Source organism: Lepidochelys olivacea (assembly GCF_965140295.1).
Source record: "Lepidochelys olivacea isolate rLepOli2 genome assembly, chromosome: 8".
NCBI lineage: Eukaryota > Metazoa > Chordata > Testudines > Cheloniidae > Lepidochelys > Lepidochelys olivacea.
This window is the reverse complement of record NC_140418.1, coordinates 75665262-75682437: the sequence shown is the minus strand read 5'-3', so window position 1 is coordinate 75682437 and position 17176 is coordinate 75665262. Positions and strand designations below refer to the sequence as shown.

At 42.6% G+C, this 17176-nt stretch overlaps 1 protein-coding gene across 4 annotated transcripts in view; it reads left to right on the top strand.

Annotated features, from left to right (window-relative positions):
• CDC7 (cell division cycle 7) overlaps positions 1–17176 on the top strand; it is a 49121-nt gene that overhangs the window by 11887 nt on the left and 20058 nt on the right. For 2 of the 4 annotated variants that reach the window (XM_084636104.1, XM_084636101.1), the window contains exons 1-2: positions 6282–6374; positions 9052–9152. In XM_084636104.1, the coding sequence (XP_084492230.1) occupies positions 9059–9152 (94 nt within the window). In that variant the 5' untranslated portion in view covers positions 6282–6374; positions 9052–9058. Of the gene's footprint in view, positions 1–6281; positions 6375–6506; positions 6627–9051; positions 9153–17176 lie in introns of those variants that run through there. The other 2 variants (XM_084636103.1, XM_084636102.1) reach the window with 2 other exon arrangements.

Here is a 17176-nt window from a genome sequence, read left to right as displayed (position 1 = left end):
TCATCTCTCAATCTTCTTTTTTGATAAACTGAACAGATTGAGTGCTAAAAGTCTCTCACTGTAGGGCATTTTCTCCAGTCCTTTAACCATTTGCCGCTCCTTCTCCAATTTTTCAACATCTTTTTTTAAAATGTGGACACCCGAACTGTACACAGCATTCCAATATTGACCTGACCATTGCTGTATACAGAGGCAAAATCGGTTACTCTGCTGTTTATACATGCAAGGATTGCATTAGCCCTTTTTGCCACAGCATTGCACTGGGCGCTCAGTATGCATTATGACCCATAAATCTTTTTTCGAGTCACTGCTGTCCAGCATACGGTCCCCCATTCTATAGGTACAGCATGCATCCTTGTTCCCAGCTGTATAACTTTGCATTTGGCTATATTAAAACACATTTTATTTGAATGGGCCCAGCGTACCAAGTGATCCAAACTATTCCACATGACTGCCTTACAGCTTCTCCTTGTCTACCTTCAACTCACTCTGCCTGGGTCCTAGTTACTGCTAGGTTTTGGAAATTTTGCTGAGCTAGGATGACTAACCTTCACCATCCACCTGGGGATAGCAACCCCTAGACCGGAAAATGCTGGCCTGCATAGTCATCACCACATCTGGCTATGTGTTATACGAGGGCTAATATAGTATTGCCAGATTTGGTGATTTTATCATGAGTCTTATGACATTTGGTGTTTTTCTTAAAGATCCCACTCTTACATCTAAGTGATTACTTAAAATCTCAGTTTTCATTTAAATAAAAAAGTAATTTTCTAGCCTTCATGGTTACAGGGAAAAGCATGAAAATGTAATCTAAGTGTAACTTAACGGTGCAAAATCTGAATGCAAATAAAAAGCTCAAAACTTTAATTATTTTGTAAAAGTCTCATGCTTTTTAAGGAAATCTCATGATTTTGGGGGTGGGTCTGACTCATGAGTTTTGAATGCTTTGGGTTGACAATACTGTTGATGAGTGAGGAAACTTGAAGAGATCTCAACATAATCTTAAAGAGGGGCAACACTTACCACAGAACAATATTTCAAAACCAAAAAGGGGAATTAAGACCAAGTGGTATCTTACTTGTTACATTTGAGTTTCAGGCTGATAAAGACTGAACAATGTTTCTTACTGGACTGGAAGTGCTGTGCATTTTCATAGACATGAAACTTTAATTTTGCACAGACTGCCAGGGCAAGGACAACCTACACAAGAACAATTTTAACTTATGGGCAGGAGTTCTTGGCAATACAGAGGGATGACAGACTCTTGTACCTGTAAGTGTCAGATAAATGTGTCAATTATCTTTCAAGGAAAATCTATTCAGAAGATTTTAGGTTTGAGTAGAGTAAGGAGGCTTCACCAGTTAAACTAGCAGATTATTAGTCCCCAGGCATGGTCCATTGTCAGTGCTGATTCTTTTAGACCTGTCAGCAGCCACAAGACATTGTTAACCTACCTGCAGACTCTGCAGTGGTGGACACAATCACTTTTCAGTAGCTTCATTCTTTCCTCTTGGAGAGATCCCAGAGGTTGTTTTCAGGAATTGCTCACCTGCCTCAAGGGTTCTTTTAAGCAAGGTTCCATATGGTTCCGGCTTGTCACCTTTCATGTTCATCATGTACATGAAGCCACCCTGAATGGTTGCAATTTATTTTTTTCCTAGTCCCCAGCTAAGATAGACAGATAGAATTGAGGGAGCTGGCTGAAGCTCATTGGTTAAAGTGGATTGAAACAGAAGATGGAGCTCTTACTGTACCAGATAAAGAGAAGGGGAGCTCTGGGGGCCTGTTAGGATATTTCTACACAGCAACTAGACACCCGGGGCTGGCCCATGCCAGCTGACTTGAACTCACGGGGCTTGGGCTAGCAGGGCTGTTTCATTGCTGTGTGTAGCTGTCTGGGCTCGGGCTGGAGCCCAGGATCTGTGACCATGCGAGATGTGACGGTCCCAGAGCTCAGGCTGCAGCCTGAGCCCAGAAGTCTACACAGCAATTAAATAGCCCTGCAGTCTGAGCCCCGTGAGCCTGAGACAGCTGGCACAGGCCAGCCATGAGTTTTTCTTTGCTGTGTGGACATACCCTTTCCTATCCCACCCTGCACGGGGACGGAGCTTCCCTCTAGTTTTAGCATAGGAGAGAGAGCTGCGCTTCTCTCTGCTTCCCCTCTCTAACTCCTGGGTTCCATCCAGATAAGTCAGAGGTAAAGCTGGAGTTTGGGCAGGCATTGCGAAGATGGGGTGGGAGTGGTCTAGAGTATCTATATCTATCTAACTATATGGAAGATAAAGAAATAAATGAATACAACTGAGTCACTTGTTATAAGTATTGCAAAAGAGGTGAGTTTTCAGGAAGTATTCAAAATGACTAGAGGTGCTGGTTAAGTAGAGGGAGTTCCATACATAGGAGACAGCAAGCAAAAAGGTACCAAAATATTTGCTAGAGAAAGAGATGAAGGGGACATCAAGTCTCACAGTGTTGGCAGAGCAAAAGAAGTTGGTGGTAACACCATAAGAGACAATGTCAGATACATAGAGAGATGGGTCTTGGAGGTGGGTACAAGAAGTTTATATTTGATGTAATGGAGAGATTTTAAGAGGGAGAGTGACAAGGGTGAGATCAGTGAGCAAGGGAGATAGTTTCAGCAGCTGAATTCAGGAGGCACCCAGAGGAGATGATGTGAGTGTCAGGGATGATAGAGTGGAATGTGTTAGAGTAATCAAAATGGAAGATGATCAGTGCATGAAGTAGAGTTTTAGGTGTTTGGACAGAGTGGAATGGTAAGATCTTTAAGATAGGGTGGAAAAAGAAACAGTAACATTTGGATGCAGCCTTAGAGGGGAAGGTAAAGTGAGGGAGGAATTCAAGATGACTCTCAGGTTATGAGACTGAGTGGCAAGGAAAAAGATAACCTTAGTGTCAATGACAGAAAAAAATGGAGAGTAGAGAGGATTTATGAGAGAAAATAAGGATCTTAATTTTGGCCATGGTAATTTAAATTGTTGGCAAGCCATCCAGGAAGGGATATCAGAGATAAAGGCTGAGAGTCTGGATTGGACAGAAGGAGACAGGTCTGGAGTAGAGTGGTAGATTTGCAAATTATCAGATAGTGACGATAAGGAAGTATTTTTTGACAAATATTACTTTTAAAAAATAAACTATTGTGTGATACTAGACCCCTCAGAAACAAATGTAGGTGGATTCTTTTAATAAGCAACATGATCCTAAATTAAAGCACATAAACATTGGGACAAAACCTAGTTTCACTCACACCTGTTCAACACCACTAACTTCTATGGGTTACATGGGTTAACAAGAACAGAATCTGGCCTGTGAATTTTCCTCATGTCATTCCTCATTTTATTAATTTGTCCTATAATCTGCTCTTGAATACTTTCATCCTTAGTTCAGACTGCGATTTAATGCTTCTTACTCTACTTTTTACATTGATCTCTGGCTGCTGTAATGGCCCTTTGGGGCTGCTGGCAGCTTGTGCAGGTTAAAGCAGCGGGTCCAAAACTAGGGAGTTCAAAAGTGGTTTAAAGCCACTTTTAGAGAGCCACTAAAGAGAGGTTTACATCCTCTCACCCCTCAACCTGCATAGGGACTATCTATGGAGAAAAATACTATTCAACCATAATAAAGATGGTAAAATTTGGCCCTGAGTTAGCATCTTCCTTCTTAATTTCAGTGTAAACTTAATATAATAGCCATGCTACAGGGTTCCCTTCAGAACGCTGAAAGCTTTAATCTTTGCATAAATTTAACAATGGATAAAGTTAACATTCTCAATATGGAATGTTTAATAAACAGAATCTTATATTTCACTTTTGGGGAATAGGAGATTTAGGTACACAACTTCTGGAGAGCTAGTTCTCAGCAAGACCAATGTTTTTGATTCCAAGTATGGGAGGAAAAAGACTATGGTGGAAACATGTATGAATAAAAAACATCTAAGGGACATGTTCTTCTCATTTAGGGCTTGTCTACATGGGGAATTCACAGGGAAGTTAGTTTGAAATAGCTAGGATGTGAATTTAAAGCACAATAGCTATGCCCCATGTGGACACTCTTATTCTGTACAGAGAGGTAGCTGTGTTAGTCTGTATCCAGAAAAACAATGAGGTGTCTGGTGGCACCTTAAAGACTAACAGATTTATTTGGGCATAAGCTTTCATGGGTAAAAAAACCACTTCTTCAGATGCATGGAGTGAAAATTACAGATACAGGCATAAATATATATTGGCACATGAAGAGAAGGGAGTTACCTTAAAAATGGAGAACCAATGTCGAAGGTCATTTCAGTCAGGGTGGATGTGGTCCACTCCCAATAATTGATGAGGAAGTGTCAATACCAAGAGAGGAAAAATTGCTTTTGTAGTGAACCAGCCACTCCCAGTCCCTATTCAAGCCCAAACTGATGGCGTTAAGTTTGCAAATTAATTATAGTTCTGCAGTTTCTCTTTGAAGTCTGTTTTTGAAGTTTTTTTTGTTGAAGAATGGCTACTTTAAAATCTGTTATAGAATGTCCAGGGAGATTGAAGTGTTCTCCTACTGGCTTTTGTATGTTACCATTCCTGATGTCTGATTTGTGTCCATTTATCCTTTTACGCAGAGACTGTCCGGTTTGGCCAATGGACATGGCAGAGGGGCATTGCTGGCACATGATGGCATATATCACATTAGTAGATGTGCAGGTGAATGAGCCTGTGTGGTGTGGCTGTTGTGGCTGGTTCCTATGATGATGTTGCTAGAGTAGATATGGTGACAGAAAAGGCAACAGGATTTGTTACAGGGATTGGTTCCTGGGTTAGTGTTTCTGTGGTGTGGTGTGTAGTTGCTCATGAGTATTTGCTTCAGGTTGGGGGTCTGCCTGTAAGCGAGGATTGGCCTGTGAGAATGGGGGGATCATTTTTCAGGATAGGTTGTAGATCTTATTCTGCACCAAGAGCCCTTTTATGGTTTAAATTAATCCACTTCCAAAGGGTGCGGAATAAAAGTATCCACACAGGGAGTTAGTGCGGAATAGCTATTCAGTAACACTAATCAGCTATTCCACACTGAGCTTCTTCCTTGAGCCCTTACAAGAATGCAATCAGTTGACTTCAGGGGATTACAGAAAGTGTAAATGAATGCAGAAGTTGATCCAAAGAGAACAGTTAAAAAAGTTGAGGAACATTTTCACTTCAGCATGTAGTATTTAGGTAATCAATAATGTCCAGTTTATTTAGTAACCCAATCAGTGCAGAAACAGTTTAACACCATATCGTACGTTGTAACTCCACAATAAAAACTGTGCTCAGTATTATTGTATCAGGCGCTGCTGATAGTAGTTTCTACCAAGAAAGCTGAGGGCACCTCATCTCCTTTCTAAGGTACAACAGCAAATCCAGACTCCAGCGAGAAACTGCTGAATTGGAATTCATTTGCAAATTGGATACTATTAATTTAGGCTTAAATAGAGACTTGGAGTGGCTAAGTCATTATGCAAGGTAGCCTGTTTCCTCTTGTTTTTTCCTACCCCCCCCCCCAGATGTTCTGGTTTAACTTGGATTTTAACTTGAAGAGTGGTCAGTTTGGATGAGCTATTACCAGCAGGAGAGTGAGTTTGTGTGTGTATGGGGGTGGGGGGGATGTGAGAACCTGGATTTATGCAGGAAATAGCCCAGCTTGATTGTCATGCACATTGTGTAAAGAGTTGTCACTTTGGATGGGCTATCACCAGCAGGAGAGTGAATTTGTGTGGGGGGGTGGAGGGTGAGAAAACCTGGATTTGTGCTGGAAATCACTTTAGATAAGCTATTACCAGCAGGACAGTGGGGTGGGAATAGGTATTGTTTCATATTCTCTGTGTATATATAAAGCCTGCTGCAGTTTCCACGATATGCATCTGAGGAAGTGAGCTGTAGCTCACGAAAGCTTATGCTCTAATAAATTGGTTAGTCTCTAAGGTGCCACAAGTCCTCCTTTTCTTTTAGCATTCCTATAGGGGCTCTGCTTCTGAAATGATAACCTAAGCCAGGACATACAGTCCCAAGCGAGTCGAGTCACACACAAGCTGTGGTTTCCAGGGCCACTCACAGCACCTCCCTCCCCGGCACAACGTGGGTCGCATCTGCCACCCGGTTAATAGCTAGAAGAGAACTCCCAGTCCCCAAAGGTCTCGAGCTCAGAGCTGGCCACACCCCTCCTCCCCTCACCCTGCTCGTTGGCCAATAGAAGCACTGTTTTCTTGGAAGGGTTGCTATTGGTGAATTCTCCTACCGCTTCTAACAAACGCTAGGATTGGCCGCCGTGGGGGTTGTCCGCAAAAGGCGGCATCAGGCAAAAACCCCACTCTTGGCGCCCTGGGACCCGCTGCCGCCGCTGCTCTGCCTGTGAGTGGAAGAGATTCCCCCCCCCCCCTCCCGACACACATCCACTCCGGGGCGGCCGCCACGTACCCCGGCCGGCTTCCCGCGACGGGCTGTCGCTGAATGGCCTGCCCCATCGCCGGGGCTGAGCGCGGTTTGGGGCCGGGGGACGCCTCCTCCCTCAGGGCAGCTTTCCCGCCCAGCGCCCGGCGCGGCCTGGCCCGGGCTGGCTCGCCGGCCCGTGGCGGGAGGGGAAGCGTCTGTTCGGGGCTGCCCGTGCGTTTCTAGCCCCTGTCGGCCGGTGTCGGGAGGCGGGCCGGCCTGCTGTGTGGCTCCTGGGCTTTGGCCCTAAGGGGCCCACCCAGGCGCTGGAGACGGGCGCTCTCAGTCCGTTCTTGGCCCGTGGGGCTGGCCCTGAGCTCGGTTTTAAAGTACTGACCTGCTTGGCTCCCGCCTCCCCGTGCCAAGGGCCCGGCCCTGCTCGTTGAGGAGCTGGAGCTCCGACCCTTAGGCAGTTCCCGTGCCCACCTCTGCACGGGAGTTTGGGGGGGACCGCCGGAAGGAGGGAGGGCAGCGTGCGGACTGTCACCTGCTTTGCGCAGGGCGTCGGGGATGGAGGCTGAATTTCGGGGGAGCCATCGCTGCTGTAATTTGCAATCCGCGCCTCCTGCATACACACAGCACAGACTCTCTGCCCTGCCTTGTTCTCTCAAGAGTCTCTTCGCTCTTTCTTGGGCCCAAACTCACTAATTTCAGAGTGGTGGTAGCTGTGTTAGTCTGTATCAGCAAACAGAGCGAGGAGTACGTGTGGCACCTTAGAGACTAACAGATTTATTTGGGCATAAATAAATTTGTTAGTCTCTAAGGTGCCACAAAAACTCATCATATCTGTCACCCCTCCTCCTGTCCTACATGTTCCCAGTCCCCTTAAACCTGCCCCAACTTCCCATCCTCCCCTGCTTTGTCCCAATCTACTCCCCACACCCCGGTCTAGCTGTTATTTCATTTGCATTCAAATCATGTATCTTCCTCATCCAGGGGGGAGGGATGTCATCCAGAGCTGAGGGTGGGGATCCTCTTCCTTCTCTCAGTTCAAGTGCTCCAAGGCATGGCCTGCAGCAGCCAAGAGCTGCAATTGCAGAGAAAGTCATGCTCAGCACTGGGCTGGAACTTGTCTGGTGCAGATGAATGCTTCAGGGAAGTTAGGTGCAAAAATCTAAGATGTCTTTACTGACCATGTGCAACTGTAATTTTTTAAAAATGCTTATCCCATGCCCAAATTTGGGCAGACTTTCACTGAGACCGCAAAAGGCACATCCCTGATACAAAGGCCACTCCCTGCTAGATTTCAAGTCCTGCTCTAAAGCATGGGGACACTAGAAATTTTTAAAGAAAAAAAATCACCAAAAATTTTTAACATTGAGAAAATAATGTATTTTTTCCCCTAGCGTTGCTCTTAGAGATGGCTGAACTGCATTGGCTGGTATTTTCCAGAAAACTTCAGTCTTAGGCAAACACCTGGCATGGAAAATTTCAGCCTAAACAGCTAAAATTTGGCAAAGATATAAACAACTGAAAACAGGGTCTTGTAACAGGAAGCATCTGACAACTTTAATAATAAGTGGGTCTGGTAGCACTGTTTGGAATATTAGTAACAATGTTTGTTTTCCTGTATCCAAGAGTCTGTGTTTGTCTTGTTTTGCTTCAGCAAGTAGGCCTACCAATTTCTCAGGGTCTGTCTATGATGCCCACAATGCAGCACTGTGATGTGGGCAGTGTAGTCACTCTATCTCCCGGGGAGAGCTCTCCCAACAATAAAAAATAACTACCCCAAATGGGGGGCAACAGCTTTATCGGCTCCCGGCAATAAAGCTCTATACTGGTGCTTTTCAGTGCTAAAACTTTTGTCACTCAAGGGTGTGTTTTTTCCACACCCCTGAACGACTAAAGTTTTAGTGCTGAAAGTGGCAGTGTAGACACCGCCTCAGTTGTGTATCCTAATATGCCACAGAGTTTCACAGTCTCCCCAAAATCTAGAAGGAGGTATATTAAAACAGTTTGTTTAATTTTTGGGGATGGAGAATTTTGATTTTTATATCACTCATTTTCTTTTGTATTTTTGCTGTTACATTCTGTAACAGGATTTTTGTTGATGAATGTGTTACTTGCTCCCCCTCTGTTTGCCAGAAGCTGGGAACGAGCAACAGGGAATGGATAACTTGTTGATTACCTGTTCTGTTCATTCCCTCTGGGGCACCTGACATTGGTCACTGTCAGAAGATAGGATACTGGGCTAGATGGACCTTTGGTCTGACCCATTATGGCTGTTCTTACTGTAGATCCTGGAGTACATATGGATTATGGTGTGTTAGTGTTTTTCTTCCCTCTAAGGAAGGATTTGGGAGAAGGGTAATGCTATCTGTTAGTGAAGAAACACTCTGGGGATGGAAGGGAATGATTTGCGTATTAATGTTCAGCTTCCCCTGTGGCTACTGATGAGGATTTGATTTGTGTTAGTCTCCCGCTCTGAGGATGTGCAAGGGATTTCACTATCAGTGGGTTGTAAGGGACTTCCTAAACTTAATGTCGTCTCCCTAAATCTTGTTAGGTGGGGAGGGAGAATGGGAGCAAGCAGGCCTAAGGCATTCTCTCTGATCATATTAGTAATTGTCCTCATAGACCTTGTATTTTACTTTGATAGTTTTGTGATGGAAGCATCCTTGAACACTTATCAAGATGAACAACCTCCTCTGCAGGCTGAAAATTTCTATAGGAAACATGAAAAGAACAGCAAGTTGTCAGGTATGTATTTTAGGCTGTTGATTGAAATTTTTTTGCTGCCATGTTTCTCTTCCCCTTCACTTTAGAGACTACTACTGTATATATGTATTGTTGGATAAGATCCTGTTACACAAAGAATACATGTAACAAGATTCGAGAGGAAAAGCTTTAACAAAAAAGTTCAATGTTCAGGGGCTTTGAATTGACATTTCCAGGCTTGTTTCTGCCCATTATGTAGCTGCAGTATTCCAATAGGATTGGTGAATTGTAAAAGAATAGTACTATGAAATTTATTACTCTTATGATATAATCTAAAATTATGTCCTGAGCTAGTAAAATCCATACTTTACTTGGTGAATATAAAGTATGTCAAGTATCAGACGTGTAGCAGTGTTTGTTTTGTGGATATAGACTGAGTCTGGTGGCACGTTCAGGCATTTATTTGAGCATCCCACAAAAGCTTATGCTCAAATATTTATGAAGACTTCCATATTGATAGCCCTTGAGATCAAAGTAATCTTGCCAAAGACCAGAGCCACAGTGCTACTTCTCTATTGTGCCTCAGGATGGGTCTCAGCGTTGTCCTTCAGAGGTGAGAAAATAGCTTTAACCCTCCAAGTTATTTCCTATAAATTGGCTGCCCACCTCTAATGATGATGACCTCGGGTCACTATTGTCTTGAGCAGGATTTGAACACATGAACTAGAAGTAATAGACATTGTCAATCCCCTGCACAGTCATGTAGTTTGCATCCCTTTGCAATGATGGGGAAGTTCCATCCCACCCCCAGGAGAGGACAGGGGGTGTTTGCACCCATTGGGGCAGCCATAATTTATTGCCAAGGCTCTGCAGGATCCCCAACAGCAGAGACTGTTGAATTAGTGCATTCTCTGAGCATTCTGCCCCCATTGCCTCCTTGACTAATGCCACCCACTTTGGGATCTGTGCCATCTAGCTGCAGGTCCTCTGGTGAAGTGAACTGTGCCTGGACAAAAAGAAAAGGAGTACTTGTGGCACCTTAGAGACTAACCAATTTATTTGAGCATGAGCTTTCGTGAGCTACAGCTCACTTCATCGGATGCATGCCGTGGAAACTGCAGCAGACTTTATTTATACACAGAGAATATGAAAAAATACCTCCTCCCACCCCACTGTCCTGCTGGTAATAGCTTATCTAAAGTGATCATCAGGTGGGCCATTTCCAGCACAAATCCAGGTTTTCTCACCCTCCACCCCCCTACACAAATTCACTCTCCTGCTGGTGATAGAGTTGTCACTTTGGATGGGCTATCACCAGCAGGAGAGTGAATTTGTGTGGGGGGGTGGAGGGTGAGAAAACCTGGATTTGTGCTGGAAATGGCCCACCTGATGATCACTTTAGATAAGCTATTACCAGCAGGACAGTGGGGTGGGAGGAGGTATTTTTTCATATTCTCTGTGTATAAATAAAGTCTGCTGCAGTTTCCACGGCATGCATCCGATGAAGTGAGCTGTAGCTCACGAAAGCTCATGCTCAAATAAATTGGTTAGTCTCTAAGGTGCCACAAGTACTCCTTTTCTTTTTGCGAATACAGACTTACACGGCTGTTACTCTGAAATGTGTCTGGACAGACTTCTGCCAGTGGAAGCTGGTGCAGACTCTGGATGAAATCAAGCCAGTTGAGTGGATTCTCTGTCTAGCATTTGTTTAGAAGGACATTGGCACCAAATGAAGGGCTGCATTGGGACCATTAGGCGGGTAGCACAAAGTAAACCAAAGCTGGAGACTGCAGTGAGGGTACAGGGCTACTGATTTTAGAGACTTTAAAGATATGTTGTCACCTGAGACAAACTTATTTTATTTAAGGCATGGCCCTCCAGTCTGTGCTGTCTAAGAATGCTTTGACAGAGTTGAGGCTTTTTCTCTAAGCTATGGACTTTTCTGAAGCAATCCTGTGACCAAAGAGGCTTCCTATAAGAAATTACCCCCAATACTTCTTTTAGTAAAGATCTGAAAGATAGAAGATTCTTTACCAGCCCAGCAAGATGCAGGACTCAATTTTTTTTAGACTTGCTTCAGCTGGAGCAAGATGAGCAACCTTGTACTAAAAGCTGTTTTATTTCAATAGCACTTACCCTATCAGTTACAGAGACAACTGAGGGGGGATATGATAGGTCTATAAAATCATGAATGGTGTGGAGGAAGTGAATGAGTGTTATTTAGCCCTTCATATAAACAGAAGAACCAGGTGTTACCCAATGTAATTAATAGGCAGCAGGTTTAAAACAAATGTTAGGAAGTACTTCCTCATACAATGCACAGTCACCTTTGGATCTCGTGGCCAGGGCTGTTGTGAAAGCCAAAGGTATAACAGAGTTCAAAGAAGACTTAAGTGCATGGAAGATAGGTTCATCAATGGCTATTAGCTAGAGATGGTCAGGTATGCAACCCTGTGCTCTGGGTTTCTCTAAACCTCCGACTGCCGGAAGCTGGGACTGGATGATGGATCACTCGCTACTTGTCCTGCTGAGTCCATTCCCTCTGAAGCATCTGGCACTAGCCACTGTCGGAAGACAGGCTACTGGGCTAGAAGGACCATTGGTCTGACCCAGGATGGCCATTTATACGTTATGTTTTCAGAAGTCAGAAATATCTGAGTCCTCCTCCTGTGCTCACTTGCGAAGCTCAACCTTATTGTTACTGGCCTTCTGATAAATAAAATCTGTATAGGACCTTCTTCAGAACACAGTAATGTAACTGTCATTGGTTGATGTAAGAATGCTCTTTATGTACTCTGCAGTCTTTACCGTTCTGTCTTGAATGGCATTTATAGGGTCTCATCTCTTATCTTTGGCAGATTAGATACAAAAAAAAACCACAATAGTGTTTAAAAACCCTGATTTTTGTATTTAAATACAGGTTTATTTTAAATTAGAGTTGAAATCGACAACCTATGCTAGCCCTTAAGTTGCTTATTTATCGATCATTTAAATTAAGTACAAAAAATATTAAGCAGTGCATATTTGCTGCCAAGTTTTAAAGAAGGTCAAAGCACTGAACTGCTGGAAGTCACTGGCTAAGCACCTGGAACTAGAGGTTGTGGAAGTGCTAAACCCGCTTTTGACAGCAGTAGCCTCCTCTGCAGGTGCAGAAAGAATATTTTCTTCATTTCAATTTATTCAAATAGTTCAGGTCAATGACTAATTTATTCAATAGTTCCTTTGTTTAATAAAGCAATTAGTTTTAAATGCAAAAACATATGTTGATACTTTGTCTCTAGCACATTTAGTTTTTATAACAACAAAGTGCTGTTCTGTGCATTTAATCAAATTTGACAATTTTCTTTCAAATATGGCATGACACAAATCAAGTAAAATAAAACAAATGCATCACACACTGTTTTCTTATGTAATAACAATTTAAAAATTAAGAATCTGAATAGATGTATGTTAAGCTATATAATTGCTTAAATAAATGTGGTTTAACTTCCTGGTAGCAAAAATGAGCAGCAAAGTTAGGAGATGGGTATGTTTAGTTGCAAATCAACATGTTTTAATAGTTACCAACCAATGAGAATCAACTTTTTTTAGGAAAATAACTGAAAAGTACAAATGCAGAATGATTAAAATAATCATTTTAAATCCAGGTTCTGTGATTGCTGATTAGAATCAGTGATTTAAAGCAAACATCCTTTAAAATGGACAGTATCACATGAAAGTCTCTTCTATATTTCTCATTGTATTCACCTGGGAAACTGTACAAATATGGACATTATTCTGAAGACTGTTCCACTCATATGGTGTTGAGAATTGTTCATTTGTCATTGCTGGCCAAAGTGATCTGATTGGCATTTGATATTTTTTCTTAATCCTCCAAACACCATCTTAAACATTTGTTTTGTGTTAAAGTGAGGTGGTGGGGTGAGGTGGGAGGGAAGTATTGAGGTAAATGGTTATAGCTTTTCATCATTTGTAACCAAAAACAGTCATTGGGCAAATGGTGGATTTCCATTTTAACTAAAAGCTAGGAAAGCCCACATACATTGAGAAAACATCCACATGTATTTGCTTTCTATTAAGCATCTGAAAATATTTGTGTGTTGTCAGCACTTTTTAAAATCAAACTTCTAAAGACTTCCCAAGATTAACACAATTAAGCTTTCATTTTGTGAAAATGACAAAAATATGATTTTATTACTGTACAAATAAAGCAAAAAATACTTAGTGAGAAAACAAATGTGTTGTAATTCTTACATTTAATATACTGTATAACCACTTAATAAAAGGTTTTGCTTGTTACTGTCACTTTCCACCACAGGTGCAGATATGTGCTATTAATATTTGAAGCGTTGACTTGTCGTTGATGTAGCAGAGTGTAAATTTCTGAATTCTTCATTTTGTTAGTCAAAGCAAAAACTTTGACATGAACATTAAGATCTTGCTGGGGGTTATTCCTCATCAGTTCTAAAATAATATACCTAGCTTACAGAGTCCCCAGTTTGCCATGCCTCATAGGATTCAGGAGTGGCCAGGATGCTGAGCTACTTTGCTTAACTCAGCATCTTGTGCTATTAGGTGCTCTCTACTCTGAGTACTCCTGGGGGAATTCTGCACCAAAAAACTTAAAATTCTGTGCACAATATTTTAAAATTCTGCATATTTTATTTGTCAAAAGAACACAATATAATCACTCTGGTTTCAATTATTTCGATAGTTTATTTAAACTACAATACAATGGATGGAGAATGAGAATGGGAGTGGAGAGCACTGGAGGAAATCCCTAAAGCCCCATGCCTAATAGTAATGTTGCTAGGTTTGACCCTTTATTTCTAGTTATTAGTCAACAAATACATGCAGCCATATGTTCAGTTACATCATAGGCAACTGAAGAGCAAGCGAGGGCTGGGGAATCAAGTTCACAATTTATATTGGCTACTGACCATCTCCAGAAAAGTTAGTAGCAAACAGTTTATGGAGCACACTTGTATAGGAAATTTTTTCAGTCCAAAAATTTAGACCAGTTTTAACCACAAAAGCACCATAAGCATTTATAAGGCCATACCGTCCTTTACACCCCTCTGGCAATGTGAAGGAGCCTTAAAACTTTTACACCTGCCTGAGGAGACAGAACCTGCCTCATGCCTACCTCCTCAGAAACACCCTGAAACTCTGCCCCTCCACACCAAGTGTGCTGCAATAGTGAGTGAGGGATAGAGGGTGTCTTTCGCTTGCATGACTGCCCAGCTCCCCCTTACCGCTGGTGATTTACGTCTCTGTCGGCTGCTCTGGGCACCTGAGCCAACTTTCCTGTGCTGCCAGGAAGGGGCGCATAACCGCTCTTGCAGCTTCCCTTTGCTTTCCCGTCAGAAGTAATTTTTCTGTGGGGAAGCAAAGAAATCGGTGGTAGACATGAATTCTGTGCATGCGCAGTGACAGAATTTCTCCAGGAGTATACTCTACACTTAGTCACTGAAACACTTCAAAACAAGTATTATAGGGTGAAAATGATAGTCTTTTTCTTCTAAAAAAGATCTGCTGCACTTTTGCCTGCCCAGTACCAACCAATGGCAGTGACTTAAATGTTAGGAGTTCGGGGTTTTTTTTTTTAAAGTTTTTTAAAAAAAAAAAAACTAACATGAATTTTATTTTTGCAGTGTGGATACAAGCTTGGAAAGGCTGGATGGGTAACCACTGTTAATGAGGATATTTTAAAAGAGGGGAAAGACTTGGCAGTGGGAGAAAGATGAGGAAGAATGATGAGGTGAAATACACAGTGTGGGCGCAGTAGCCTTCAGCAGTTTAATATGTATAGTTTTTTGTAATTAACTTTCAACTAAAAATTATTTTAAAACTCTAATGGGGACTTCTGACATCTGTTTTCAGGTTCTTGAAAGCAGGGAAAGGATTCAAGAGTCACATTTCAGTCTTCTGTTGATGTTGCAGCAGTGAAATTTGTTCACTTGGGCTAATGTGTGGGTTTGGGAATACATATACATACAGAGTACATGCCTATTGTAATCTTTCTGGTATTATGACTTTATAAATTGATTTTCATTGTTCATGATATTTGTTACATCAGTGCTTACTATGCTTCTTTGTATAATATATAATCCTAGTTTAAACGTTTTGCTATTATATGTGTTAATTTGGGAATGATTTTCCCTCTCCCTTTTTAGAATGTATAATACATATGAGTTTAGCTCCTATGAAATACTACATTATTTATTATTATTATGTGAAAACAATACAAACCATTCTTGAAAACATCTATTGCAGGAACATTTTACCCTTGCTGCAGTAATTAGCCACAAACTCCATAAAAGTATAGGCCAATGACTTTGGTTCTCATGACTTTGAAATATCAAGCTAGGTGTCTAAATATGGACTTAAGAGTCAAACACTAGTGTTACATAAGTTGATAAAGGGTGACACTATTTGAGCCCCACCATTGTAAAATATTTCAACTTTAAATGCAACTTGCCTTGTGTATATTTTCATATGCTCTGTGTTCTAAGGCTTTATAGTATTTTGGCAGTAGCATAATGGTTTATTGTTGCATGACAGTAGTTAGAACATCTAATAAAACAGCATAAATTAGAATTTCTCTAAATTTCAAAAGAAGTGTGTTTTAGAAGGCATTCATGAGTCCTCTAATAAATACTTTTCTAAAGTAACACAGGCTCATCCTTTGAGTGAAATTCCTTAGTTTTCCAATAAGAATGCAGTATCCTTTCTATGCCATCTAGTGATTGTAGTATAAAATGCAACAATTTAAATATAATCGAGGGTTTTTTGAATATTTTTAACAGACCTCCAATGATAACACAAGTTTGTCTTCCTAATACTTTCCTTTTTAAACCCTTTTGTCTTTTATTCTTTGAAGTTTACCTCTTACATATCCATTTCTCAGCAGCCAGTGTAGATATGTCTTCTATGAAATGGTGACATTACTAACTCCATGTGTATGTTAGTCTCTGAACAATAATCAGAGATCAGATTCATTTTTAGCGTTTGCCACGCCATGCTGAGTGGCAACAATTTATGAGTTTTAAAACAAAACATTGTAGCAGCATATAAATTATAGAGCATGATAGATGGGGCAATACTGTTTGCATTCAGTTAGCAGTTATGTCAGGAGTGGCAGAGTTTAATGCCCCTCTCAATTGGGTTTTCCCATGAAGGTGGATCAGAGACACCAAATTTAATCAATAGAGGTATGGACCAAAAAAAATAAATAAAGCAAAAAGGTGGATATTCATGTATCATGAGTCTCAAGCCAAAAAAGTTAAACTCTTTGCAGATTGCCTCTTAAACCAAGAGTGGGCAAACTTTTTGGCCAGAGGGCCACATCAGGGTGCGAAACTGTATGGAGGGCTGGGTAGGGAAGGCTGTGCCCCCCAAACAGCCTGGCCCCTGCCCCCTATTTGCCCCCTTCAACCCCCCTGACTGACCCCCTCAGAACCTCTGACCCATCCAACCCCACCCCTTGTCCCCTGACTGCCCTGGGACCCAACCTCCCCTGCTCCCTGTCCCGACCCCTATCCACACCCTTACAGGTTCCCTGGGACTCCCACCCCCTATCCAACCCCCCCTGCTCCCTGTCCCCAGACTGCCCTCCCCCAATCCACACCCCTGCCCCCTGACAGGCCCCCTGGGACTCCCACACCCTATCCAACCCACCGTTTTCCCTGACCCCTGACTGCCCCAGAACCTCCACCCCATCCAACTGCCCCCGTCCCCTGACTGCCCCCCGGAACTCCCGCTGCCGCCCCCTTACCATGCTGCTCAGAGCGGCAGGAGCTCGCAGCCCCGCTGCCTGGACGGAGCCAGCTGCACTGCCTGCAGGGCGGTGTAGCTGTGGGGAAGGGGGACAGCGCGGGAGGGGCTGGGGGCTAGCCTCCCCGGCCAGGAGCTCGAGAGGTGGGCAGGACGGTCCCATGGGCCGGATGTGGCCCACTGGCCATAGTTTGCCCACCTCTGTCTTAAACTGTACATTCTTTGACCATTTACAGTACAATATTTTTATGTGAATGCCTCAGGTGCCTTGCACCATGCTAATTGGAATA